This window comes from Myotis brandtii, unplaced genomic scaffold (genome assembly GCF_000412655.1).
Source record: "Myotis brandtii unplaced genomic scaffold, ASM41265v1 scaffold68, whole genome shotgun sequence".
Classification (NCBI taxonomy): Eukaryota; Metazoa; Chordata; class Mammalia; order Chiroptera; family Vespertilionidae; genus Myotis; species Myotis brandtii.
Window position 1 is genome coordinate 2098072 of NW_005370657.1, and position 27031 is coordinate 2125102.

A 27031-nucleotide genomic window follows, 5' to 3' on the forward strand; every position below is an offset into this window, starting at 1 on the left:
CGGCCTCTGCTCCAGTCGGTGGACACTCGTCGGCCCCTCCGCTGCCCGCACGCCCGCCTCACAGCCCCGCCACGCCCACCCCCTTCCTAGAAATAGACCGCGCATGTCGCTCTCCATAGATCATTCCAGGCCTCAAGCAAATTCCCCTAAAATCCCTACCTAGGATTTACCGTTTGCAACAAAAAATGGTTTTGTGAGAGACACCTTAATGCCCATTCTTTACAACTCGGAGGCAGGCACAGAACACAGAACATCAGAGCCATAGGAAACCTCAAAGAGCCTCCAGTCCACCCCACTTATTTTACAGCTGGGCAAAATAAGGCCCATGAGGCCAAGGGACTTGCCCCAGACCACACGGGTGCAGAACGGGGGAATGAGCCTGTCTCCTGTCTCCCTGCTCCCAAATCCTTCACTCAGTGCCAGGTGCCAGGAGGTGAACAGAGAGGTTAAGTCATTTGTTTAAAGTTGCAGAGATGATAAGTTGCAAACAGGTCAATGAAGTCTTGGAAATCCGAAAACACACGCACACACACACACAACCAAACCTCTGTTCTTCATTGGGAGGCTCTAGGTCCGGCCTTCCTCTGAATGATTCTTGGACACATCAACAAGTAGAACGTCATTTAAACAATTTTCAAATTCATTTTACAATAACATCAGAGTATGGAAAGATTTGGTTACTGTGCTTCTGAAAGCTGGTGGAAGAAAAAAAGAGAGAAACAAGAAAGAAGAGACATAAAATCAGTCGAAATTAAGCCGTTTCTAAGTCTTCAGAGATCTCTGTGGAAATTTTCTGCCATGTCGCATTAAAAAATGATAATCATCAAAGAAGATAATTAAGTATCGCCCACTGTTAAAAGCGTGTGGTGCTGGTGGCGTGGGCAGCTCTCGGCATCTCCCGAGTCACTCCCAACGAGGGAAGGACCTTCTGAGCCACAGGTGGAGAGAAGAGTTGGAGAAGTCACCAGGGGGGATCCTCCAGGCCAGCTGCCTCCGCACAGATTTGTACTTTGTGGAGAGCCAAGCTTTGGGACAGTTCAAGGAGCTATTTTCATTAGCGGTGCTGATCAACAAGGCCCCCATAACCCTTACCTTGTAATGTCCACGGCCGCACACACACACACACACAACCAAACCTCTGTTCTCCCTCCCACTGAAGGGAGGTTCTAGGTCCGACCTTCCTCTGAATGATTCTTGGACACATCGACAAATAGAACGTCATTTAAACAATTTTTAAATTCATTTTACAATAATATCAGAGTATGGATAGATTTGGTTACTGTGCTTCTGAAAGCTGATGGAAGAAAAATAGAGAGGAACAAACAAGAAAGAAGAGATATAAAATCAGTCAAAATTAAGCCATTTCTAAGTCTTCAGAGATCTCTGAGGAAATGTTCTGCCATGTCGCATTAAAAAATGAACAATCATCAAAGAAGATAATTAAGTATCGCCCACTGTTAAAACGTGTGGTGCTGGTGGCGTGGGCAGCTCTCGGCATCTCCCGAGTCACTCCCAACGAGGGAAGGACCTTCTGAGCCACAGGTGGAGAGAAGAGTTGGAGAAGTCACCAGGGGGGATCCTCCAGGCCAGCTGCCTCCGCACAGATTTGTACTTTGTGGAGAGCCAAGCTTTGGGACAGTTCAAGGAGCTATTTTCATTAGCGGTGCTGATCAACAAGGCCCCCATAACCCCTACCTTGTAATGTCCACGGCCTTGTGTGATCCCCTTCACTGAGTGTGGGAGGTTTTAGGATGAATGTGATTATGTTACATAAAATTATAACCCGTCATGCTATTAGACTCTCTTTTGCTGGCTTTGAAGACACAAGTTGCCATGTAGTGAGCTGCTCGATGGAGATGATCACTCAGTAAGGAGTCTCTGGCCAATAGCCAGCAAGAAACCCGGGCCCTCCATGCAGCTGCCTGCAGGAACTGAATGATGCCAACAATCATCTGAGCTTAGACACGGATCCTTGCCATCTAGCCTCAGACGAGTCTGCATCCCTGGCCAGCACCTGGAGATCCTTGTGAGATCCTGAGGCAGAGGGCCCAGCTACACTGTGCCAGACTCTTGACACACAGAAACGGAGATGATAAATGCATGCTGTTTTAAGCTGCTAAGTTTGTGATAAAACTGTTACATAGCAACAGATGACTAATACAGAGGCACGACCCACCCTATGCTGGTGCCCAAGAGACAGCTTCTGTGCAGAAACCACCAAGCCCCCAGATGCAACAAGGATTCTAGAATGTAGTGCTCCTCCAGATCCCGGGGCATCAGGAGACAGAGGTGAGGATATACAAAAGAACACCATCACTGGGATACAGATAACAGTGGCAATAGTGAGGTGCCCCCAAGGCAACCCATCAACATGGGCAGCTGGGGGAGACTGGAAGAGCAGGAGTTGAGAGTGAAATTTTCAATGTGGTCAGTTCCTGGAAATAATGTTGGCTTTGCCACTTCCCAGCCAGGTGGCCTTACACAAGGGTCCAAAACTCTCTAAACCTCAGTTTTCTCAGTGATACGAATGTAATCATCCGAGTGCCTACCATGTAAGGTTCTCCTGAGAAAGTGAGTTAGCCCTCTAGTGGCCATGAGAATGCACCTTGCAGACCTCCAACTATTGGGAGCTCACTTGACCAAGGGCCCAGCTACTGATCTCTGAAACCCGTAACGCATTTGCACTGAAGCAACACTACACGTGGGCTGCACCCAATGCCAGACATGGCAGGGACTCTAAGGTGGACAGGTCCCTGGGTGATAATGGGACTCCTCTGACGATTTCCACACACTGCCTTCCCCTCCCTTCTTCACTTAGAGTCAGGTTTGCATCACAGTCTGGTGGCTCTCTCAACCCTCTTCAGCTCCCTGACCATTTATTTCCCTATGTTGAATTCTGTGTGGCATCTGCTTCTCCCTCCTATGTTCTCCCATGTATCATCACAGAGTCTGGACGCTTAGGAGAACTCTATTTCCCAGCATTCCTTGCTACAAAGGTTACTAGTTAAAGTCCACCACTGAAAAGTACAGTCGACTCTTGTTACTTGCAGTAGTTATGCCCTATCAAGTCATTGTGAACACTAATTAAACCATTGTTCCTAGGGAACATTAGGTTCCTGTGAGGCTCTGCACAACATTGTTGGGAATCAATCAAAACATAACCTTGTTTTATGTGTGCTTCTGTTTAAAGACACCTTAATATATATTGTTGATTCCTTAACATTGAACTCACAACCAACAGCTCTCTAACTCATGCCAGAACCAAGCTTATCTAACACATGCGTTTCCTCTGTAAGGCACCTCACAGCCTTCCTTTGCTTGGGATCACTAGACAGCACTTCAGCACTGTGCCTGCGGGTCAGAGAAATCACCAACAAAAAAACTCAAAAATGCAAAAAATGTGGCATTCAATAGGTTGCTAAAAGGACACTTGTTTAGAGTATGAGAGTTTGTTTGACCTCAGCTGGGAATGTGGTACATCAGCACCTGATACTTCATGAGGAAAATATTTCCACAAGTAAAATTGTGGACAGAGAAGGGCTGGGTCTACCTTCAGGGTGAAAAACTCTAACACTCACAGTGCCTGCAGCCGTATCTGAACGCAGTTGGAAGTGGGGCCAGCGTGGGGGCAGGAGGTCCCTGGAGGCCCATTCTGGGGATAGGAGGACCATGCAGTGGAGGGAAAGAAGGCAACGAGTAGTTTCGTTATGAAACACCTAACAGCATTTCCATTTCACCAGAAGCCTAGCCAGGGTCCAGCAGGCAAGAAGGGGTGAGTGAGGCCAGAGTGTAGGGAGGCAGTTGTGTTGAAGGATAGAGAGGAAGTGATAGGAAGCCAGCAAATGGCCCCTCTGCAAAGATGATACACACAAGACAAGAACCTCTTTGCCCAGCTGAGTTGGTGCCAGTGCCAGGGAGGCTAGGAAAGCCCGAGTGCCCTGGAGAGAAGAATGGACCATCCAGGGAGAGGATGCTCATGGAGGGAACGGGGTGAGGCCTTAGGAAATTCAGACGCCAGGGTCCATTCTCAGGGCCCAGAGCTCCCACATTCAAGGTCCCTTTCAAGTCTCACTAATATTTGGAGATGTGAGGGGAGAAAGGGAAGGAACTGAGGGGTTAAAAAAAATAACAGAAAACCTGAAAACAGCTCCAGGGAGCCGGAGGTGTGATGACTAGAACGTCTGGCAGAGACAGGCTACTTAAAATAACAGTCCCACAAAAGTAATTTGTTTGCCAAAGAAGTGTTCTTCCAAGTTATGGATTCCACCACCTCAATTCCAACAAAATTCTGTCGGAAACATGTCTCATAACAATGTATATGAAAACGCCGGAGGGAGGTGGGCAGATAGATGTCCGCATGGCCCAGCGGGTGGGAAAAATAGCCCAGAGTCACGTTAAGTCTAGAAAAGCCCCAAGAGAGGGCTAGGAGCCGGGACTGCTGTCATTGCCTATTTGCAGTGACCTATGGAGAAGAACCAAGAACTAAGAGCCTAACTCCAGGCAGGTGGCTTTTGTGCTCAGGAGAAGGAGAGACTTTCTAGTGTGGACAGCCGTCAACTATGCAGTCCCTTGGGAGGCAGCCAGTTTCCACAGCAGGTAGAAACTGGAGATTACTTCCATGGACTACTGCAGCAGTCCCAGCATTGGGAGGCAGGGAGTAGAGAGCCTGGGTGGTCCCTTCCCACTCCTACGAGAGTGGAAGGGTCTTTCCCTCCCATGTTAAGCACTCTGGGAAAGGGGGAACAATTCAGAATGATTTATCCTCCAGTTTGCACATTTTAGAGAACACACACACACACACACACACACACACACACTCACATGGCACCTGAAGGTGGTACAAACTTGCAATCCATTCTAGCTCAGAGGCTTGGGCCACTCACGGCCACTAGTGGGCCCCAGTGAGTACGACAGGGGCAGAGCTTGCGTTGGGACACAAAGAAGAATGCCCAAGGGCTGATCAGAGTGCCAAGGCCGAGGCCAAACGGGATGAAGAAATGTGTTGAGTGCCAGGACCTCACTGTCTCCCCAGCAACGCTTGGGGTGGGCTTGTCTACATAGTTGGAGGAGACAGCACAACCACCAGCAACACCGAGCTGGCCGCCTCTAAAGGGAATGTCGCTCTCCCCTAGAGGACCAGCCAGACTGACCAGAGCCAAGCTCCATTAGGGCAGAGGCAGGAGCAGAAGAAGTCCTAGTAAGTAACGTCTTTCAAAGATGAGGGCAGGGACCTAATTGCTGTCTGAGTTGGAAAGGGAGGTAGGTCTGGCCCTGCTGTCCCAGGCAAGTTACCCGGGGTGACTGCATTATACCTCTAGCCCAGCTTCGCACAGGAATCACCCAGAGAGGGCTCCAAGGCACTTCCCCAGGCTGTAATGTCCCACAACATCTGTTTCCTTGGAGGTGGCCTCTTTTTGTCACCTGTGTTCTGAGAAAATTGAGCCCTATTTGCTGACAAAAGGTATTCAAGTTAGTCCTGTTGTGAAAAACAAAAGGAAAACATCATGTGAGATGTTTAAGTCATTGAGGCTTGAGGAAATGGTCCAGGAAACAGAGGTGAAGACCAGCAAGCAATAAGGGATTGGTGGTGGTCCTTTAACATTATAAAGGATACCATAAACATCCCTAAAGCCAGGCGGGCTTGGCCAGTTGTATGTATTGTAATTGGAAGAAACAAAAATGAAGACAGACCATGACTTCAGGACCAATGGAAAGAGCCAGCTACTGCCAAGGGCCTTCGCCAGCAATACATCTGCTCATCTGCACATCAGGTCTGACTCAGTGTGTCTGCTTCCGGTGGCTGGACACCAGGTCTCGAGACTGGCAAGTCAGTGCACTTTCTCCATCATACCCTTGAGTACCTCAGAGTCCCCAGGCCCCCAGCTGGCAAGTGAAGCTGATTCCTATATGACCTCTTGCACTGCGCACCAGCTCACTGCCCACTCACCTATATAGAAGCCCTATTGAGAAGGAAGAGACCTGGTTTTACACCAAGGAGCAAGCCGGCTCTAGCAGCATAGAAGCCAGGTTTGATCCCCACCCACTTCCCAGGCAACAGTCCTGCTCAACCCTCCCAGAACACATACATTTGCTCATTCATTCAGTCCTTAATGTGTACCTGCTGTGGTGACAGATCCTGTGCTAAGGATATACAGGTGGGGGAAACAGTCCAGGGTCCTTTTTGTCATGGAACTTACAGGCTAGGACAGCCGTGGGCAAACTACGGCCCGCGGGCCGGATCCGGCCTGTTTGAAATGAATAAAACTAAAAAAAAAAAAAGACCGTACCCTTTTATGTAATGATGTTTACTTTGAATTTATATTAGTTCACACAAACACTCCATCCATGCTTTTGTTCCGGCCCTCCGGTCCAGTTTAAGAACCCATTGTGGCCCTCGAGTCAAAAAGTTTGCCCACCCCTGGGCTAGGAGAAACACCTATACTAATAAAAGGGCAATATGCTAATTAGAGTGGACATCTTCCGACGTCCATCCAGACAAAGCCACAGCGGCTGCAAGGCCCGGGGCTCAGGCAGCCGTGAGCCCCAGCAGCTGCAAGGCCCAGGGCTCAGGCCTTGCAGCTGTGGTGGCCAGCAATGGGGTGATGGGGGTGGCACCTTCCCCTGACCGGTCTGGTCGCCTTCCACAGAGGGAGGCCAGACTGCAGCTTAGGCCCGCTCCCCAGGGAGAGCGGGCCTAAGCTGTCAGTAAGACATCTCCTGAGAGCTCCCGGACTGTGAGAGGGGAAGGTTGGGCTGAGGGACCCCCAAGTGCACAAATTTTCATGCACCGGGCCTCTAGTCCTATATAATAAAAGGCTAATATGCAATTGACCCAATGGCAGAATGAACGTCACTATGACACGCACTGACCACCAGGGAGCAGACGCTCAATGCAAAAGCTGCCCCCTGCTGGTCAGTGCGCTCCCACAGGGCAAGCACAGCGGTGGTGGCAGGAGCCTCTCCTGCCTCCGCAGCAGCGCTAAAGATGTCCAACTGTGAGAAGGCCTGCTGAGGGACCGCCCCCCCTATCCCCCACCCCCTGTGTACGATTTTTGTGCACCAGGCCTCTAGTTAATTGAATAATCTCACTAGTCAATATACAATTACCAATTGAAATAAGTGTTCTGAAGGACAGGGACCCAGCTCAATAAAAGTCTGTTAAAGGGGCCTGATCTGGAAGGGCTGCTGTGGGAAGGAAACCCTCGCTGAGCTGAGAACTGAAGAGGAGTTACAGGCTGAGGGAGAAGTTGGAGACAGCACGTGCAGTTCCAAGCCCTCTGGCAGGAGAACAAGACACATTCAAAGGAGCCAAAGGGTACTTACTCAGGCCAGTGGGGAGATGATTCACAGGGATTCGCCTGGGGACGCCTGAGGACACACCGGGGCCCCTGAAAACCCAGTCTTGGCCACACAAAAGAAAGGTCAGAAAGAGACCAGCTTCCTTCTCCTCTTCCCAGCACCGCAGTGGCACAAGAGCGTTTATGAAATCCTAACCTTTCGAAAACGGTGGTTACAGAAACTATGACATTGCGGATGTTTGTTAGTGAAGAGGGGCAGACACAGAGGGAGACCACAGCACGTTTGCTCTAGCAGCATTTTTATTTACAAACAGCAATTTCCATGGACTTTATTTATACCATAAAAAAGCCATTTACAAGCAAGAAACAAGAATTCAGAACAAAATTAAGCAGCACTGAAATATTCATGTCACAAATCTGAAACAAAATGAATACAAGAGTAAAATATCATTTGAATAAATAAGTCTTAAATTCATGCTATAAAATAATCCTTAATGGCAAGTTACTAGTTGATACAGCATCCGCTTAGCTAGCTTCATTTACTTCATGTGGTGATGAAGTGTGGAGTTGTGAGGTTACCAGTTTATATTGCAAGATAATGACACTGTTAAGTCATTCAAATTGCTCAACCATTTATAACGGAAAAAAAGTTAGCCCTACTAATAAAAGTGGTGAGAGAGATAGATGGTTTTCACATTAGGAAAATGGTCATTCTCAAAGAAACTAGGTAAGTTTACCTTTTACTATAGTCAGGGCAGCAACCAAAGGCTTGGGCAGCAAGTCCAATGGTTGAATTCACAGCATACTTGTCACTGAGGGGCAGCAAAAGGTCCATTTACTGAATCTGCTGCAAGGCTCACTCCAGGACTTGATCAAGAACTACAATAGCCCTGTCTGTGCAGACCCAGAGAACACAGGTTCTCTTCCGGGCCAAGAGGTCAAGCACTGGGCAGAAACAGTGGAAACACCCTGGCACTTACTGAAAAAGACGTATGTGGCGTGTGACAACCATTACAAATTTGGAACAATGTGAATGACTCCTCTGAACTCTTAGTTCAGTTGCACTGAGTAATATGAAATCTATGATTTATGAACTAGATAGTTTCATATAAAGAATTTACATAGTTCCCCAATACTTTCATATATAAAATTTAATAAATAACCCTGACCAGTCTAGAAGCACCATCCAAGGGGCGTGTGCCCTTGGAAAATAGTTTAGGTGTTGCATATTTGAGTCCCTTTCAGTGGAGGCTTCACAGGAAACCATTACAGAATTTAACAATAACGACGACGACGACAACAAAATCACAGTAACTAATAGAAAAGGTTGTTAAAATAAAATACACTGATTTCTTTAAAGTAAAGCTCATTCACATAGATGACTTCCCCCCTCAGCCCTTGTTTTGTGTTCCTGTAAATTCCTCCTAGAGCCTAGGCTGTAAAAACAAAAGCAAAAACAAAACCACAGGCAAAAAAATATGCAGGCCTATGGTCTGGGCTAAGAGGAAACAAAGACTTGGTTATAACTGCTATCGTTAGAAAAGACACCTAATCATGCTCCGGAAGATTGAAAATGATCAGTTTAGTTCTACAGTATATTCTGCTTAACAGTGAACCGACAGTATCCTTTCTCTGCTGTTTAAAGAAAAAAAAAACACACACACACACACACAAAAACCTGCCAAGGCAGGGTCAACTGGGAGGTTTTTCCCACTGACCAAAAATTAACTTGTCTTCATATACTATATTTACAAATATAATTTCTAAATGTATTTACAGCTTTAGTAGAAATTAGAGGGTAGAGAACTGATTAGGATGAAAATAACTGTTTAGAACCACAAACAGTACAAGTATAAAAGTCTTTGTTTTCACAGTTTGTAATAACAGGTAAAACCCTATAGGAAAGGACACTGTCGCTGTCTTCACATTGCCTGTGTATGGAAAAGGTAGCTCAAGAAGAGACTCAATTATGAACAGACCTAGATGAACTCAGGATATATTTTACTGTAAAAGATTTCTTCACATATCACTTTTATCTTAATTGATTTCTGCATTTGTTATAAATGAAACATCTAATCTAAAACTGTACAGAAATAGGGACTTTGCTTTCCAAAAGGAGTTACACAGCGTACTTCGTCTGCGGAGACGTGAGGTGAACTTCGGGGAGAGAATGTTTCTGTTCTGTGGTCCCGTTAATCCTCCTGGCACATCCTCATGTGACAAGGCACAAGTATTGCTGCTGCCCGATCTGAATGGAGTAATCTTTCACCCGCCACGCACACTGAGAAGCACGGCAGTGCGCACGCTCAGAGGCGACCGCTGCGTGCTGGCCTCCGCGCTGCCTCCCTCGAAGCCCTGTGGAACCTTACAGTACTGTGTTATGGCTTGAGAATTCTTTCTTAACACTGCTAGCAGTGGAAAGGGTAAAGTGTTAGCAACATGAATGGGAGCAAGTGGAACTTGCAAAATGTGGAATTATGATTACTCGAGGGAAACTCAATCAATTTTCTGCCCCTTAACAGTCCCATTACAATGTTTGAACCTGAACTGTACAATCAAAGCAATGTATATTTTTGTCAAAGACAATTTTGGATAAGTCACTCTTTGGTAAACTCAAACCAGATAAACAAATTGACAAATACAAAGAACTCCATGTAAATAACATTAAGACAGACACGGTGACAAGAACTAGGACATGGGAGGTGCCCGCCCAAAGTGTCTTCCCCTCCTGCCTTGTCTTTCTGATCGATCACAAAATGCTCTGGGGACCTCTCAGAAGGCCCCAAGCCTGAGTGAAAGGAGGTGCCTTCCCTGAGCCTCACCTCTCATGTCCTCGATTTGGGAATTTCTTGCCACCAACCTAATTTTGTATCACAAAACAATTTTTTTGCATTTCATTCTTAAAAAAAAAAAAAATCAAAGCCAAACTGATTCATGTAAGGAAACATAAATCACAAACATTTACCTGAAACCCCAGGACATATTTAAGTGGGTAAACACTGGGGTCCAGCCTCCCCCTGCGGCTCGCGGCTTTGACGGGGTTGAGCAAGTGCTGCAGGGAGAGACGGGCCCCTTACTTAGGCAGTTCGACAGGAAAAAGGCATACAATACCCGATTTAGCAAGAGCTGCTCCCGGAGCAGCAGGACTCGAGTGGAACTGTACGTAGTAACACTGATGTGGAGCGCAGCAGCCCCCATGTGCACAGATCTGTGTGCGAAGGAGATGCCGCTGCACAGCCACAGCCCCTGGGACTGTCGCACACAGGGGCCTGAATGACTCATTTTTTCTCGAAATAACCCCCACAAAACAAAAAAATAATCCCCAAACCCCCACCATTCTTGGTATTTTAAGAGTCAAAAAAGCGTGGAAAACCAGCAAACATCTATTTTTGTTTTCCTTTAACTCTTAGCCTCTGAGGTTGCCATTTTGTTTTTTTTCTCTCGGGTGGTTTGTGCTGTTCTCCCAAGGAGACGACCTCGTGAGTTTCAGAGCCAAGGCTCTCAGGCCGAGTGTATGGAGTGCTGACCTCCCACTCGCAACCTTCAGCACAAACCCACCACCAAACTGTTCACCAAATTACTGTCAGAGGTTACAGTACCAAAGCAATCTTGTAAAGCCCATGGGTGGACAAAATATAGAACTGAAGACAGTTCCTAAAGCACTAATAAAATATTATTCAACAGGACTCAGGTATGTTTTTATACAGTAATGTGTTTGCCAGCACATGTTTTTGAGGTCTCTTTTCAAGCTAGAAACTCAAGAGAGGGAAAAAACTAAAATTCACTATTCCCCTTAGATTTCACATTTTCTACAACTATACTGACCTAAAAGATACATAACATAAAGATAGCACCACGTGACCAAAAAAATAAATGGTGACACACACAGATTTGGTGACACACAGAGGCTCTCAGAGGGCTTGTTAACTGTTGGTTTCTTTAAGCAGGAAACACTGAGAGTGGGGGAGCCACGGAGGCTCTCGTTAGCACACACAATCCTAAGATAGATATATTGCTTGCAATTCCCATAGAGTATATCTTTACAAAAGTACAAATTCCAAGTTGTGCAGTTTCCCTGGGAACTGCATGTAGAAAAAGTTGCTGTGCACCTGAACTGGCTGTTTGAAAAGAGAAAGAAAAAAACAACAACCCTACAACACTGCTTGGAAAATATTGTAGACAGAACTACAAATCCCTTTCCTTTAGTGCGAGTAGTAACTCACGGTAGAGTGATTCGATTTAGTTACCTGGTGTGTATGTTTCTACAGTACGGAATGAAGGTAGATTCGGAGGCCAGTAAAAACACTGAAAACCACGGCTCCTTTGGGGTTGGCTAATAAAACACTACAATATGTAAAAAGGGTCAGCACCACGGGTCATCCAGCTTACCCACTGGACAACTAACAAAAATTCCAAATGGTTTCCAACCAGAGTTGAATAGGTTTTATGGCATTTGGTTTATGTATTTGTTATGAAGCAGAGCTATGAACACTGTGATTTGCTTTGCTTGCTTTTGGACACAATAATTAATGTATATGAAAACCTATTAACATTCTTTTCTAAGGGAAATAAAGGGGCAAAACCCTAACATATTAGGTAGGGATGACAGAGTCAAAAGCCCTGTTCACATTGTATTAAATTATATATTCCTCTTACATTCACCTCAACCAGAATAAAACCAAATTTGAGAATGTATATATATACTATATATATAATAATCACTTTATTATATATATATATAAATTGTCTAACTATTCCGTAAAAGTAATTTTAAATTAGAAAAGGTTACCCATTTATATCGGCTGATGGCACCCTAGTCTCTCTCCATGAAGATGCACTGGTGCCAGTGCATGATGGCCCAGTGAGAGTATGCCTCTTGGCAGAGAATACAGGGTCAACCAGTTGGCATAGCTAAATCACTGGCAGATTTTGGATTAAGAGTTCAGCCAAAGAGGAATACTGTCAGCCTGTGTTTTCCCTGGATATGATGCCCTTCATGCTTTGAGCTCCTTGGGGAAGGGAGGACGGAAGAAGAATAAACACAATGAAGTGTTCCTTCCAGAACCCTTAGAAAAACTGCCAAGAGACCAAGAGATTTCCAGATGGTTGGGAAAACTAAAGATTACAACAAAGCAAATCACAAATATGCATGGATTAATGTGCTTTGTTTGGGTGCACTTCTTTACCATCTTAATCAGGAGCATCGGATACTGTATGAATTTCCATCCGGGAATCTAGGGCCATCTCAGAGGCTGATGGGTCATTTTCTAGTTTCTGTTCCCCGTACACATCTGTTCTCTCAGGGGACTCGATGCGACTCCTGACTTCGGCTACTCCTGGGTGGTTTTTCCTCAGGTGCTGGTTGAGGGTACCTTGGAATGGAAAGCACTTCCCGCAGATCTCACAGCGGAATGGTTTATCATCAGTGTGGCCCCGGATGTGGTACTCCAGTTGGTCCTTTCGTGTGTACTTCTTCCCGCAGAACTTGCACACAAAGGGGGTGATTCCCATATGGAGTCGCATATGCCTGTCAAGGCTTCCTTTCTGGTTGAAGGACTTTCCACAGTAAATACAGATGAGCCTCTCGTTGTAGGGGTACCAGTGACCTCTCGCACTCCTCTCCCGGGGACTGCTCTCATACCCAGGGTTATTCATCACAGCTTCACCGTCTGAGCCCTGCACCAAGCCCTGTAGATCACTGTGCAGGTGGACAGACAAAGCCCGTTTTTGGCGGGCCCGTCCTCCTCGGAAACAGCTCAGCATGGACCTGGATGGGCTGGAATTACTCAAACTTCCAAAAGCTTCTGATACGCTGGCTGGCTGTGAGGCTGCCTGGGAAAAGGAATATGCGTGTTGGAGCACAGAACCATAGGAACCCACATTCACCGCCACAACTTGTTCCCCATCTACCATCTCAGTGTGGTAGCCATCGTCTCCCAGAGATGAACTGTCGGAACAGCTGGGCCGGTCTGACTTCTCCATCTTCACCTTCACCTCAGTGATCTGGCTCTCCCTCACCAGCAGGTCCCCTTGATCATGGTCCCCCTCTATCTGAATCTCGTACTCGGAAACACTCCCGCTGCTCCCTCGGTCTGAGTGCCCTTCCTCCTGTAGGCGGCTGCGCAAAGCTTTGCTGGGCGTCGTCTCCATCCGAAGATCACTGCTTGTGGTGGGCTGCCGTCCCTGAGAGCAATATGGGGGAGAGATCTCAACTGGGTTGGCAAAGAAGCCGCCGTCTTTAACTCCATTCTGACTCTCTGGAGTCTCTTCAGCACCAACGGTAACAGAGTCAACATCGCCAACACTGATCTTTGAATGGATGCTCTCTAGGATCTGGGTGCACTTGTCGATGACACACTGCATCTGAAGAAAGCTCGCCGCCGTCAGAAAACTGACAACATCCTTCAGCTGCAAGGACATTCTTCCAGTGTAACAAAATGAAAGCAACTGTTCAAACACATTGGGATTTTTAATCACAGATATTGACAAGCCACTCATGGTACTTAATGCTGAATGGTCCCGGAAATACGGGGAGCTGGCAGCAAGGACTGCTTTGTGGGCTCGGAATGGCTGACCCTGAATGTGGACAATGATGTCACATAGTTTCCCTTGCAGGCGGAGTTCATTTAGCTGGCTCAGAACGGTGCTGCTGTACTCGGGCACATCAAACTGAATAAAACTGCTGCTGTCCATTGCTACTGACATGAAGCGTAATCTGTGGAAAGAGAGAGTTTCATAATTCACCAATGACTTCTCACCAGTACAAGCAGCAGAAGCACAAACTGGCAAAATAGCACCACCACCACTGTAGCTACTGTGTACCTCCTAGGCTCTGCCTGAGCATTCTTCCTCTTACTTATTTTTAGTCTTTCATGTCTTGGTTAATTCACCTAAAGTCAAATAACCAAATGATCGATTAGCTTAGTATCCTAACTGCCAAACTTTCATCTTGATCAAAATTAAAATATGCTACACATAGTAGGGCCATTTCAGCTCTGATTGAGCATTTAGTCTCATTTTAGGAAAAATATTTCCCTGTTTCACCTAGTTTTGAGGATTCTGTAAAACATAAAATTCATCTAAATAATGTTCTGCCTTATTTGTATACTAGGTGTACTGGTTAATAATGCAGATTTTTTCAATAGATGGAGTTACACATATGTTGATATATATGCGATTTGATATGTATGCTATTTTGTTGTATTGACAACAAGCTTCAAAACTTCGTATGTCAAATTTTCTAAAGGTGTTATCATAGATATTTTTAAAAATATATTTTTTGATTTTTTACCGAGAGGAAGGTAAGGGATAGAGAGTTAGAAACATCCATGAGAGAGAAACATCCATCAGCTGCCTCCTGCACACCCCCCACTGGGGATGTGCCCGCAACCAAGTTACATGCCCTTGACCAGAACCGACCCTGGGACCCTTCAGTCTGCAGGCCGATGCTCTATCCACTGAGCCAAACCAGTCAAAGCAACATCATAGATATTTTTACGCTTAAAAATGTCAAATTTTGTGCCAAAAAAAGCATTTGTGGGAAGTTTTAATTCATTATTTTGAAGGAAAGTGCTGCTGAAAGTTATCGTATACTTTGGGAAGCTTATGGTGAACATGCTCCATCTCAAGATACTTGTGAACGCTGGTTTAAACGCTTTTAAAGTGATGATTTCAATGTGAAAGACAAAGAACATCCAGGTCAATTTGAACCACGCTTTGATCGTAAAACGACCAGAATGGGCCAGAAGACACGGCAAAGTAATTTTGCTTCATGATGATGCACCACCACACACTTCAAAACCAGTTAAAGACACGTTAAAAGATCTTGCCTGGGAAGTATTAACCCACCCACCGTATTCACCAGACCTTGCTCCTTCAGATTACCACTTGTTCTGATCGATGGCACACGCACTTTCTGAGCAGCACTTCAAAATGTACGAAGAAGTGGAAAACTGGGTCTCTGAATGGTTTGCGTCAAAACAAGAAAAGTTCTATTGGGACGGTATCCACAAATTACCTGAAAGATGGGGGAAATGTGTAGCTAGCGATGGACATTACTTTGAATAAAGCATTTTTGATGTTTCTCTTGAAATTATCGTGTTTTCTTTGATTACAAAATCCGCATTATTAACCAGTACACCTAGTATACACAACAGATGGATATGCGCAGAATATTTCTGGAATGATATAATAAATCTTAACTGCCTCTTGCAAGGAGATAGCTAGAAAATCTATTAGCTTACAGTGAATCTTTTTAGACTCTTAAATTTTCTCAACTATGTGAATGTATTACTTATTAAAAATAAGAAACATTTAAAAATTGTTAAGATACCTCATCCAGTTTTTAAAAGATAAAAAAATATAATAAAACCATTAGGAGCATGAGTTTAGAGTCAGATCTGTGCTCAAATGATCCTTCTTTCCACTTGTAAAACTTTGGGCAAGGTACTTTATAACCTGAGTCTCAGTTTTATTATCTTTAAAATAGGAATACTAGTCCTTGCCTTATGGGTTATGAGGAACACATGTAGGAAGTAGGAAGCACTTAGCACAATGGCTGCTTGGCACATGGTCAAGGTTGGCTATTATAGACTCTTTTTAGGGAGACAGGATGGTGTAACAAAGAGAACTGCTTTGAAGTTAGACTTCAAGAAGAATCCTGGCTCTGCCACTTTCTAATAAAAATAATAACAATGAACATTTAAATCACTTAACAAGTCAGTTAACTGATTTCCTCATCTACAAAAGGTTTTGAAAGAACTACTTCCCAACACAACTTCTTAATAATTAAATGAGGGAAATTAATGCAATAAAAGTGCTTAATAGTTCACATACAATGAGTACTTGTGCTAAATACCTTCTATATATATTAACTCATTTGATCCTCTATGAACTGTGTGAGGAAAATACTACGATTGTTCCTATTTCATAGATGAAGAAACAGGACAAGAAGTTAAGACACTTGCCACGGGTCCACCGCTAATGGATGAACTTAGTCTGGCTCCAGAGGTCGTGCTCATATCTCCCCCAGACTGCCTTCTGGAAACACAGACACTGCCTGCACCTACCAAGTGTCCAAATGTGACCCATTCATTACAGTATTTTCATGACACAAGGGTGAGTAAACAGTGACTTTTGGAATTAAAGGTCAAAAAGAAGGTGGGTTTAGGCTTTTTAAAGGTACAGAGTCTTGGGGGGGGGGGCAGCAGAAAAAGGAAAAAAATACAGTATTTCTGTAAGAGTCTGTAAAACTGAAAATAGTTTTACAATGAGGCTTCTTTCTCCTCTGTATGGCTTTTTATCTTCTCTGAAGAAAAGTAGAGAACTGCACTTGAAAAAAGAAATCACTGAAGAGAAAAAACGAAAGACCATGATTAACACCTAAGAGAGGGATTCCACTTTACTGCAACATGAGAGAGGAAGTGCTTCACTCTCCTGTCCTTTACATTAGCACTTCCTTGGCAGTGACAATGAGATGCAGGCTCCTGCCCAGAGCTGTTAACAAGCAACACTCCTGAGGGAATTTGAAGGGAATTTAAGTCTCACGCACATTTCCAGGCTAAAGGGAGAAAAAGACAATTAAAAATCACAAGTTCTACACCCAATGACTTGATTTATCTCCAGTGGTACTAAGGCAAAGGAAGTCATACCCTCTTACAGAGACATCAAGTTCAAATACGATCTTCCACTCCTCTGTATCAGCTATTTCCCAGCACGAATTTTTCTTTCTTTCTTTCTTTCTTTCCGCACATTTCCAGGCTAAAGGGAGAAAAAGACAATTAAAAATCACAAGTTCTACACCCAATGACTTGATTTATCTCCAGTGGTACTAAGGCAAAGGAAGTCATACCCTCTTACAGAGACATCAAGTTCAAATACGATCTTCCACTCCTCTGTATCAGCTATTTCCCAGCACGAATTTTTCTTTCTTTCTTTCTTTCTTTCCTTCCTCTTTCCTTTCTTTCTTTCTTTCTTTCTTTCCTTCCTCTTTCTCTTTCTTTCTTTCTTTCTTTCTTTCTTTCTTTCTTTCTTTCTTTCTTTCTTTCTTTCTTTCTTTTTCTTTCTCTTTCTTTCTCTTTCTCTTTCTCTCTCTCTCTCTCTCTCTCCCTCTCTCTCTCCCTCCCTCCCTCCCTCCCTCCCTCCCTCTCCCTCTTCCTTTAATATATTTTTCTTGATTTCCAAGAGGGAGAGATAGAAACATCAATGAGAGAGAATCATTGATCGGCTGCCTCCGGCACACCACCTACTGGGGATTGAGCCCACAACCCAGGCATGTGCCCTTGACCAGAATAGGATGGCCTCCTAGTTTTTCATTTTGATCAGTAATGCCAAATTACCTCCCAAAAGGGGGGCAGTAATTACTCTTTCACCAACAGCACATGGAAGTGTGCCTATTTCCCCCATAACTGCCAATAATGGCTATTAAACTTTCTCACTTTTGTGGAACTAATAGGTAAAAACAGTATCTCATGGCTTTGATGTGCATTTATTAATTATAAGTGAGGTTGATCATCTTTTCTCATGTTTAATGGCAATTTGTCTAAGTCTATCTTTGAATTACCTATTCATCTCCTTTGCCCATACTTACCTTTTTTATTGAATTGTCAAAACTCTTTGCAAATCAAGGAAATTAGCCTTTAGTTATATGTGCTGCAAGTACATATTAGATTTAACTGTAATCACTAAATGGCATAATGACTGGGAATTTATTTTTCTACATTTATAGGAAACATTCATTCCATTTCAATCTTCTGCATGCACAAAACCAAAGGAATTCAAAGATGAATGAGTCCCTGTCTTGCAGTTTGATACAAGCTTCACGCAGATGCCTCCCAACTCAGGCATTCGGGAACGGAAATCACTTTTGATAATGCAGAGAAGTTATTTATATTAGTTTTTCATTTAGACTAAGTTTGCAGCTGCTTCAGAAAACATTAATGAACTTGATTATTCCACTCACTAAATACATCAGTAGTTTTTAATTCAGTAGATTAATCACTAGTCTTTCTGTCACATTATATAAAGCAAAAAAATCCTCAAACTAAACATTTACATTGCTGTATTTTAATTTTAATTTTAAAACAAAAACAAAAATAAGCACATATAAGCTATTTTTCTTCAATAGCATTAATCCTTATTTTAACAATACTTAATTTGTTTTGTTTGTAAAAACTATACTTTGGATAAGAATGTGAAATACTTCTTTTTAAAAGCATGCATGGAGAGGACTTAGTTGAAATGGTCTGTTGGGAAGTTCAAAACTGTCAGCTCCTCCTCTTCCTTTGCTCATTTGACCATTGGACATTAGCCTCCCGCTCTTCCAATTTCTTTGAGACACTTTCACACCTGGAAGCAGCTTTCAACTCGCACACAGCCTTTGCCGTGGTCTTTGACTCTGCCACACGGGTCTCAACAGTGGATCCTGGGAAGGACCACCTCTGATGAGGGCAGTCTGAACATTTGTCCGCTTGCACGCACCCGGCCATCGCCACACTAGCCTCAGCAACTGTAAAAGGGAATCCCTGCCACTCCTTTGCTCTCTCCTCCTTACTAAAGCCCATCATCACCATCAATAACCAACATTTACTGAATACTTGATACGTGCTAGGCATGTCATAGAGGCTCCACGCACTATTTCACTGACTCCTCTTGACTTTCTCCAGGAGGCAGGTATTACTGCCCTCTTAAGAGATGAGGAAACTGAGGCTGCAAGAGGCTAACTCTCAGGACTGTTCCACAGTCTGCCCATCTAGACCCCCTGTGCAATAGTCTTGTTTAATTTGCCCAATGGGAATGGGAGGAGCAGCAGGAGGAGGCAGGAAGAGCAGAGGAAAAGGCAGGATGAAAAGAAAGCTTGCTAGGTTACATTCCTGCCCAAGGGTGGGGGCCAGGAAAAGGGATAGGGACAGGTGGCAAAAGTCCTACTGCCACCCAGGGCTCCTACTCCTTTCCCTGTGGATATATTTTTGTAAGATCCACCAAAATCATAATGCACATCTCCTGTGACCGAGCAACTCCAGCTCTAGAAATTTACTACAGCACCCTCTTTCTAGTAGAGGTAAGGGCTGTGATCAGACAGCTGAAGTATATTATATCTTCCTTATTCCCAGCTTTTATTCCCCTTCCCCCGCAGAGCCCCTAACTCTGGCTAATTTTACCTGCTTTAAATAAACAGCCATTTTTATATGCTAGAGCCTCAACTAATTAGAACCCACTGATCTAGGGCTCAAGTAACTGGTTGTTTTACTGTTTGAAGGTGAAAGTCATAGACAGCAGATGCTGCCAAGATACAGGTTCAGCCCAAGTTCAACAGAATTCAAAGCAGCACTGAGACTGGTGTTCAAAGAGCAAGAGCAGACGTGAGGGGCTCTCCAGGGCTGACCAAGCACCGAGAACAGCAGCAAGGCCAGTGCAGGCCAGGGGCAAGACAGAACCACAGGGAGTGCAGAGCCAGCTGGTTCGGGGAAGAAAATGGACACACGTGGGGGAGCAAAAGCAGACTGGGTACCAGAGGAGGGAGGCCATTTACACAGTGAGGACGATGGCCAACAGCCACCGGAGAGTGGTACTGTCCTAGACATACCAGCCAGCCTGGGTCAGCCCTCCCACGGGCCTGAAGCAAAAAGTGAAGGAGAGGGTCCTAGAAATAACCATGCACACAGGCTCTGAAAATAAAACTAGATCTGATGCAAGACCATATGACAACAAGGCTTAGTAAAGCAAAGCTACTTGAAATCTTTGCAAGATCCCACCCAAAAGCTGCAGAACGTAGCACCACACCCCGATAATGCCATTTTATTCTTATGACAGTATTTTAAAAAGACTTGATTATCACCAAAAAATAGCTAAAAGCAAGCATGAATGAATTTTTTATAATAATGATATAAAGGCCTTTCCAAACATGACATAAATTCCAGCAGCCACAAAGGCAAAGACAAATACATTTGACAACATGGAAGTTGATGACAAGAAAAAAAAAATCTCCTTAAAGAATAAATGACACAGTGAGGAAAAATACATGCACAATTGACAAAGGGCTACTTTGCAAATTCCTTAATTTATATTATAAATCAAACAGATGAGGGTGACACAGAAAAATCCTATAGAAGAGGCAAAGGGTATTAACAGTTAAAAACACACACACACACAAACACACACACACACACACACACACATATGACCAAAGCACATATGAAAAGATGTTTAGCTTTATTCATGACTAAATGCATGTGAATTACAAAAAGAAAAAATGAGAGGCCATTTGTAATGCATCAGGTTGGGGCACATTTTAAAAGGGCTGACAAGCCTAATCCTGAGGGATAATCTGGTCAGAGGGATCAAAATGTAGAAGACATTTGGTTCACAATTAACTGCTGGGAACTGAGCCTAAAATATACAGTACTTACAAAAGTTTGTTAGGATACTGTACTGAGCACTTGTATTTGTTATAGTAAATAATAATAATAATAATAATAATAATAATAATAATAGGTATCTTGAAAAGTATTTTTATTTTTAAACTACTGAAGTATTGAGGGGATCAACCTCAAGAGGCTGATTCAAAAAACCAATCAACAATGAAACACCCGCAGCCATTAAAATAATAGGTAGCTCTGTATGCTTTGACAAAAGCTCTAATATTTAGCCAAAACAAGCAAGATATAGAACAAGATGTATGTATAGATGTGATCCCCTAATGGACTTTTTTTAAAAGAAAAAATATATGCTACTGTAGCCATTCTGGAAGCAACTGCATGAAATATATGCTACTATAGCCATTCTGGAAGTAAATGCATGAAACTATTAATGCTGGTGACTTTGGGGGTGAGAATTAAGGACTGGAGAGAGGGAAGGGAACACTTTATTTTATACTTTTAAAAAATCATATAGCTATATTTTTTCTAAATTTTTTTCCTAAGACATGTTACCTAAGAATATATAATTTTTTAAACCAAAGAATCTAGTGAAAGATAGGCTGCAAATTAATAATTATTTTATCAGGCAATTATAGAGACAGAAATAAAGAACTATGAGGAACAATAACACTGATTATGTTTGATCAAAAAGATTTTTAAAAATCAAAATGAAGAAAAATAAAACTTAATGGTGGAAGTAATATCTGAACAGGATTTTGTATTTATTTATTTATTTATTTTTAATATATTTTATTGATTTTTTACAGAGAGGAAGGGAGAGGGATAGAGAGTTAGAAACATCAATGAGAGAGAAACATCGATCAGCTGCCTCCTGCACGCCCCCTACTGGGGATGTGCCCGCAACCAAGGTACATGCCCTTGACCGGAATTGAACCTGGGACCCTTCAGTCTGCAGGCCGACGCTCTATCCACTGAGCCAAACCGGTTAGGGCAGGATTTTGTATTTAAATGGAATACGAAGAACGTTCCAGACAGAAGGAGTGGCAAGAGCAGAGAAGAGTGAAATTGTCTGGGGTAGTGGCCAGGGCCCAGGCACAGGGGTGGCATGGCAAAGAGGAGCACCACAGCTGGAGTGTGGAGGGCCTAGAATGCTGGATTAGAAAACTCAAACCAAATCTGGCCATCGCCAACCTGAACATGGATTTAGAGAAGGACCCAACAAGTTTTGGAGACTGAGGGAAGCTACCTACTCTAGGAGGCAGGTTAGTTCAGCCTCAGTCAGGCTGAGTTAGGTACCCACTGGGCATCTGAAAAGAGCTGTCCAATAAGCAGTGGGAAATGTGGGGCTGGAACTGCAGAGAAACGAGACCTGGAGATACCAATCCAGGAGTAACCAAAAACTGCACAAACTGGAGCGAGGACAGAAAAAGGCAGCTGAGACCAGAGAAGTTGTTTGCTCCTATAACAGAAGTATTGTAGCAAGCATGATACCTCATGATGGAGGTAACATTCACAACTAGCCCTCTCCTTAGCACATCGTTTCTGCATCACACGTTGTTAAGCTGTAATGAAACCGTATAATGGAAACCAAAACCAGTGACATCTTCTCACACCGCTGACCCATTCTGATGAGAACCTAAAAATGAGAAAGGACATGTAAATATCATCTGGGCAAAACACCCACATGGGTCTTGAAATCCCCTCTACAGCATCCTTAGGTACAGCTCTGTGACTGTTTCCCCACAGTGACAATCAGAACAAAAGTGTACAAACAATTAGCCATGGACTGATTTTTTGAGCCTCCGGGGCTGCTGAGCTCTCTGAGGGCAGGGACTGTGTGCCCAGCAGAGAGAGGCTCTCAGCATATGTCAGGTGATGCAACCTAAACCAAGTTGGTGGCTTAAAATACACAACTGTCACCAGAGCTTCACCCTTAGCTTTCAACTTTCTCTGCTGAAGACCCAAGAGATGCAGGACCGTCTCTGCCAGCAGGCATCTAGCAAGATGGCTCCTTCCCTCTAGCCCAGCGGTCACCAAATGGTGGTCCACAGACCACTGGTGGTCCGTGAGGTCCGAAAGGTTGGCGACCGCTGCTCTAGCCCATCAACATTCTAATGCTCCACTTCATTTGAAAACACCCAGAGACACTTCCAAGAAAGGAAAGCAAGGTTGCAAACTTGAAAGTTGTTTAAGGCACCCGGAGGTACCCATTATTCTCAATCAACATGCTCATGATTCCAAATCCTGCTGGATGCTGATCCTAGAGACACAACTCAAACAAGGCTTTCCCTATCGGGCACTGAAGATCCAAACATACCTAACTTTCCTTCTCATACAAAAAGTCATTAAAAAGACCACAGAAGGAGGCACTAAGGACGACAGGCATGAGAGCAACCGTAAAAACTATATAAAAATAATTTTTCTAGGTATTTCTGCCCGAGTCTAGATCAAAACTAAAACTGAGCTGTCAGGAATTACAATCTAATCCTTTAGAAAGCAGCAGCCGAATAACAAACACTCTGGTGCTGCTGAAACCCCAGGCAAGGAAAAAAATAAATAAAATGACATCCTGCAATGGATATTCATGAAGCACTCGTCCTAATTTAAAAGAAAACAAGTCTAGAGTTCTTACTGCATTAATTCATGTGAGTCTGAAAGAACATTTTTATCCAAACTGTTAGATTTCCCACCAAGGCGCTAACATTCTCCAAGGCTGCTCAGATACACTAATTCTGAGAGCGGTTTGGTTTCACAGTGGGGTTTGTCTTGCAAAACATCAGAAGCTTCTTCTGAGCTTTCCTAGCAGGGCAGGAACCTTACTGGCAATGCGGAAAAACCTCGGTGATGGAGCTCCTACTGTGAGCTGTATGCTAAGGAAGCCCTTTACCTGCTCACGGATCTTCACAACACTGAGATAGATATTGCAGCTATCCTTATTCTACAGATAAGGAAACAAACTCCGAGAGACTAAGAGCCTTTCCCAACGTCATTAAGGCTGGCCGAGTCAGGATTGGAACCCAGATCTATCAGTCTCCAGGGTCAGGATTCTTAAATCCTGTAAGAGTAAGATTTAAATCCAGGCACCCTGGAGAGATGCAGGGTTTTTATTGATGTGGGACTCACTGATCAACTTTGAGTGGAAAGCATTCTCACTGACACAGTGATAATTAAGGGGTTACCATGTACTGTACCTTGGAGTAGTTTGTATCCATTTCTCTGCACAATGTCCATTCTTTTTACTTCTGTCTATGAAGTGAGCAAATAGATGTTTCAAATTCCAATCATAAATTAGAAAGACTTGTTTCGGGTAAAAGAATGAACAGGCTTTCTTAAGGCAAAGAACTAAAAAATGTCCAGGAGCAGCATCCTATATGTACTTACTGCTGGCATTTCAGGGGGCACTGGACCTGGAAAATACATCAAGTCCCGTCTCTTATGACAAAAGGGTTAGAAAAGCTCACCTTGAACTGCTTTCTCCCATGAGGTTTTCCATGCCATCAAAATCAACCAGAAAATAACCATTGGAAGTTAAACTACATTCAGTTGATGACCTTCGCTAAGCTAAATTCAACAGTTTGTCAGCCACAAAACATTAAATGAACACAATGAAGAAGTCTGACAAACACTAAGCAGAATTTAAACAAAAGTAACATAAAAATTAATGGGAATAAGACATAGTGATGGCATTCTAGATTCATGACTGGCATTTTTAACAAGTGCTTGAGCTGGAAGGTAGAAGCAGAACCCAGGACATGCAGAAACCCACAACTCACTGGATACACTGAGGTTCGGCGGCTTATCATTTCCCCACTGTGGTACACTCACACCTAATATTAATAAGAGTGATGATTAAAAATGTAATAAGCAGTTAGTAGGTCCTCCAAGTTTTGCCAGCTCTTCGTAAACTTTTTTTTTCATTTTAAAACTCATAACAACCCTATGAAGTGGATTTTATCCCCACCCTGCAGGTGAGTAAGAGGCTCAGAGACATTATGTAAATTGCCCACGTTCACATAGCTGTAGTAAGTGGCCTTGCTGGAATGCAAACCCAGGCCTGTCTGATTCCAAAGCTGATTGATGGTCTTTCTTTCCCCACAGCCTCTGAACAAAGAATTACATGATATTTTTTCTTTTCCCACAAGTAAGAGTAAACATTTTAATGTTTCAAAACTTTGTTTTATGTTACCGGCACCCTAAGAATGAAAACTGAACACATCCACCTGGAACGGCAGCAGTAGACATGCAACACATGACAGAAAAAGCTGATCACAGAATGTCCTTTAAAAAAATTGTTTATCAACAAAAATCAAGTATTTGAGTGCCTATTAAAACAGTCCAGCTACAGTATTAAATACTACAAGGGCTCAGAGAGGTAGATGCATTAGGGCCCAATGCCCCCAAAAACCTCCCAGTCAGGCCAAGAACAAGAACAAGTGCTGAATCCTGCGCTTTAGATTCCGAGTGCCACAAAGGCATGGGGGTAGGGCAGTCGGGGAACACCCTCGGAGGAAGTCTATCTTCAGCAGGGGCTTGAAGGAAGTGAAATGGAGAATTTACACAGAGGAGAAGAAAAAGGAGGCCAGCACTTCAGAAGGGGAAACGGCAGGAGCAAAGCCCTAGAGAAGCGATTTTCAAGCATTTTCAGCTCATGGTACCCATACGCTAATTCCTAACGTTCTGTGGCACACAAAAATATAAACTTTTTTGCCGATCTGACCCCCCCAACCCCCCCACCCCAAAAAGTATCATTTTGATTCATTCACTCACACCGGACAGCTATTGTTGTGTTGGCTGTTGTCATTCTTTTTTAAAATTGACAATCGAAGGGAAAAGAGGTCAGTGCCCCTGACTAAATAGTCAGATGTTAGATGTTTTAAAAATCCTTGGGGCACACTGGCTGAAAATCGCTGCCCTAGAGACAGTCAGAAACTCACTCCCAAAGGAGACCGGCTGGGAGAGAGAGAAGCAGGGAATAGTTTCGGGTAGGTGAGGAGGGGCCAACCAAGGAGAGCCGTGAAAAGACAGGCTGGGCAATGGCTGGACTCAATGTGGAATCAATGCCCTGGCCTGATCACCTGGCCCCTAAGTGCTCCCGTCCTCTCCTACAAGTTATCAGGAACCACCCTAGTCTCCGGCCCTCACCACCGCCTAGAGAGAATAGTTTCCACTCTGGCCTAGTGTTCAAGTTCTTTCACGAACTAGCCCAATCGATCCTTCCTCTTATCCTCTTCCTATATGAATCCTTCTCTGCAAGGAGGCCGGTCTATTCAATAACTCCCTAAGATCACTGGACCTGATTCCTCTTTTCCTATCTCAGTCTTACTCACCCTTTAACAAACCCTACTACCTCTTTTAGGCCTTCCCTGACCACTTGGCCTAAAATGACCCCCATCTCTCCTTCCTCTTGATTCTACAGCACGCAGCCTTGTCGAATAAATTACCTCTTTGCAGGTAAAGTCTCAGCACCCGGTGTAAAGCTGACTGCTCGGGGGCTAAATGTGTCTTCTACCACACTTTCCCCCACCACATGGAACAGCATCTTGACATTTAATAAGCAAGCAAACACTCAACTCTTTTTTTTTTTTTTTTACTTCCTATATTAAGTTTGGCATTAGCATAAAGGAAGGATGGGGGAGGCGGGTACTTCTCAAGTCAGAGACCAGCTAAGAAGCTGTTGCAATAATCCAGATGTGAGGCAAAGAGGGCCCGAACTGGGGAACAAAGAGAAAAACGGGCAAATATGAGCCACAACAAAAATGTTGCATGCAAAAACTCAGAGGGATGTGCTTGACCACTCCTAGGAACAAAGGCAAGGGATGGACTGTGCGTCAGGTAAGGTTTTGAAACGCTTCTTGGAGTCATTTTAAAGCCTGTCTGAAACCTACCGTATGAAGTGGCCAAAAAGTCCCCATTTGCAAAAAGTCTTCAGTGAAACTGCCCAATATGCTGAACCAGGGACAGCCCTTCCAATTCCAGACATGCACGGGATGGCAGAGTCGGACGGGTCTGCGGGGGGCTCATCTAAAACCCTCACTGCCCAGAGGGGGAAACTGAGGCCCGGCACGGAAGAGGCTTGCGGAAAGCCTCAAGACGGAGACTCCCAGACCAGTCGCCTTAAGCACAGCCGCCAAGCCTAGAAGGAGCCTGTCTGCAGCCCCAGCCCAGCCCTCGGTAATGGCAGGGCCGGCTGAGGGCGAAGTGACCATGGAGACGTCTCGGGCCAAGCACGACGTGCCGCCCGGGGAAAGGCGGAGGCTGGGGGCAAGAGCAGCGCCACCCCCGCGGCCCGGCCCGGTTACCCAAGGTTTCCATCTACCCGGCCGCCTCGTACAAAAGGGTAGCGCCCTCGAGGGCGAA

At 44.2% G+C, this 27031-nt stretch overlaps 2 protein-coding genes across 8 annotated transcripts in view; both read right to left on the reverse strand.

Annotated features, from left to right (window-relative positions):
- The window catches only part of RALGPS1 (Ral GEF with PH domain and SH3 binding motif 1), a 240208-nt gene extending 232781 nt beyond the window's left edge, over window positions 1–7427 (reverse strand). Inside the window, exon 1 of the mRNA XM_014529334.1 lies at window positions 7324–7427. The gene's annotated coding sequence lies outside the window, so the exon portion shown is untranslated. The remainder of the gene's footprint in view (window positions 1–7323) is intronic.
- A 153-nt stretch (window positions 7428–7580) lies between these two features.
- Window positions 7581–27031, reverse strand: part of ZBTB34 (zinc finger and BTB domain containing 34) — a 22338-nt gene continuing 2887 nt past the window's right edge. The window contains exons 1-3 of one of the 7 annotated variants that reach the window (XM_014529343.1): window positions 26116–26643; window positions 12485–14013; window positions 7581–7715 (exon numbers count right to left, since the gene is read on the reverse strand). In XM_014529343.1, coding sequence (XP_014384829.1) covers window positions 12489–14013; window positions 26116–26213 — 1623 coding nt within the window. In that variant the 5' untranslated portion in view covers window positions 26214–26643 and the 3' untranslated portion in view covers window positions 7581–7715; window positions 12485–12488. Of the gene's footprint in view, window positions 14014–14120; window positions 14224–16565; window positions 16575–16679; window positions 16797–26115; window positions 26963–27031 lie in introns of those variants that run through there. The other 6 variants (XM_005881482.2, XM_014529342.1, XM_014529347.1 and 3 more) reach the window with 6 other exon arrangements.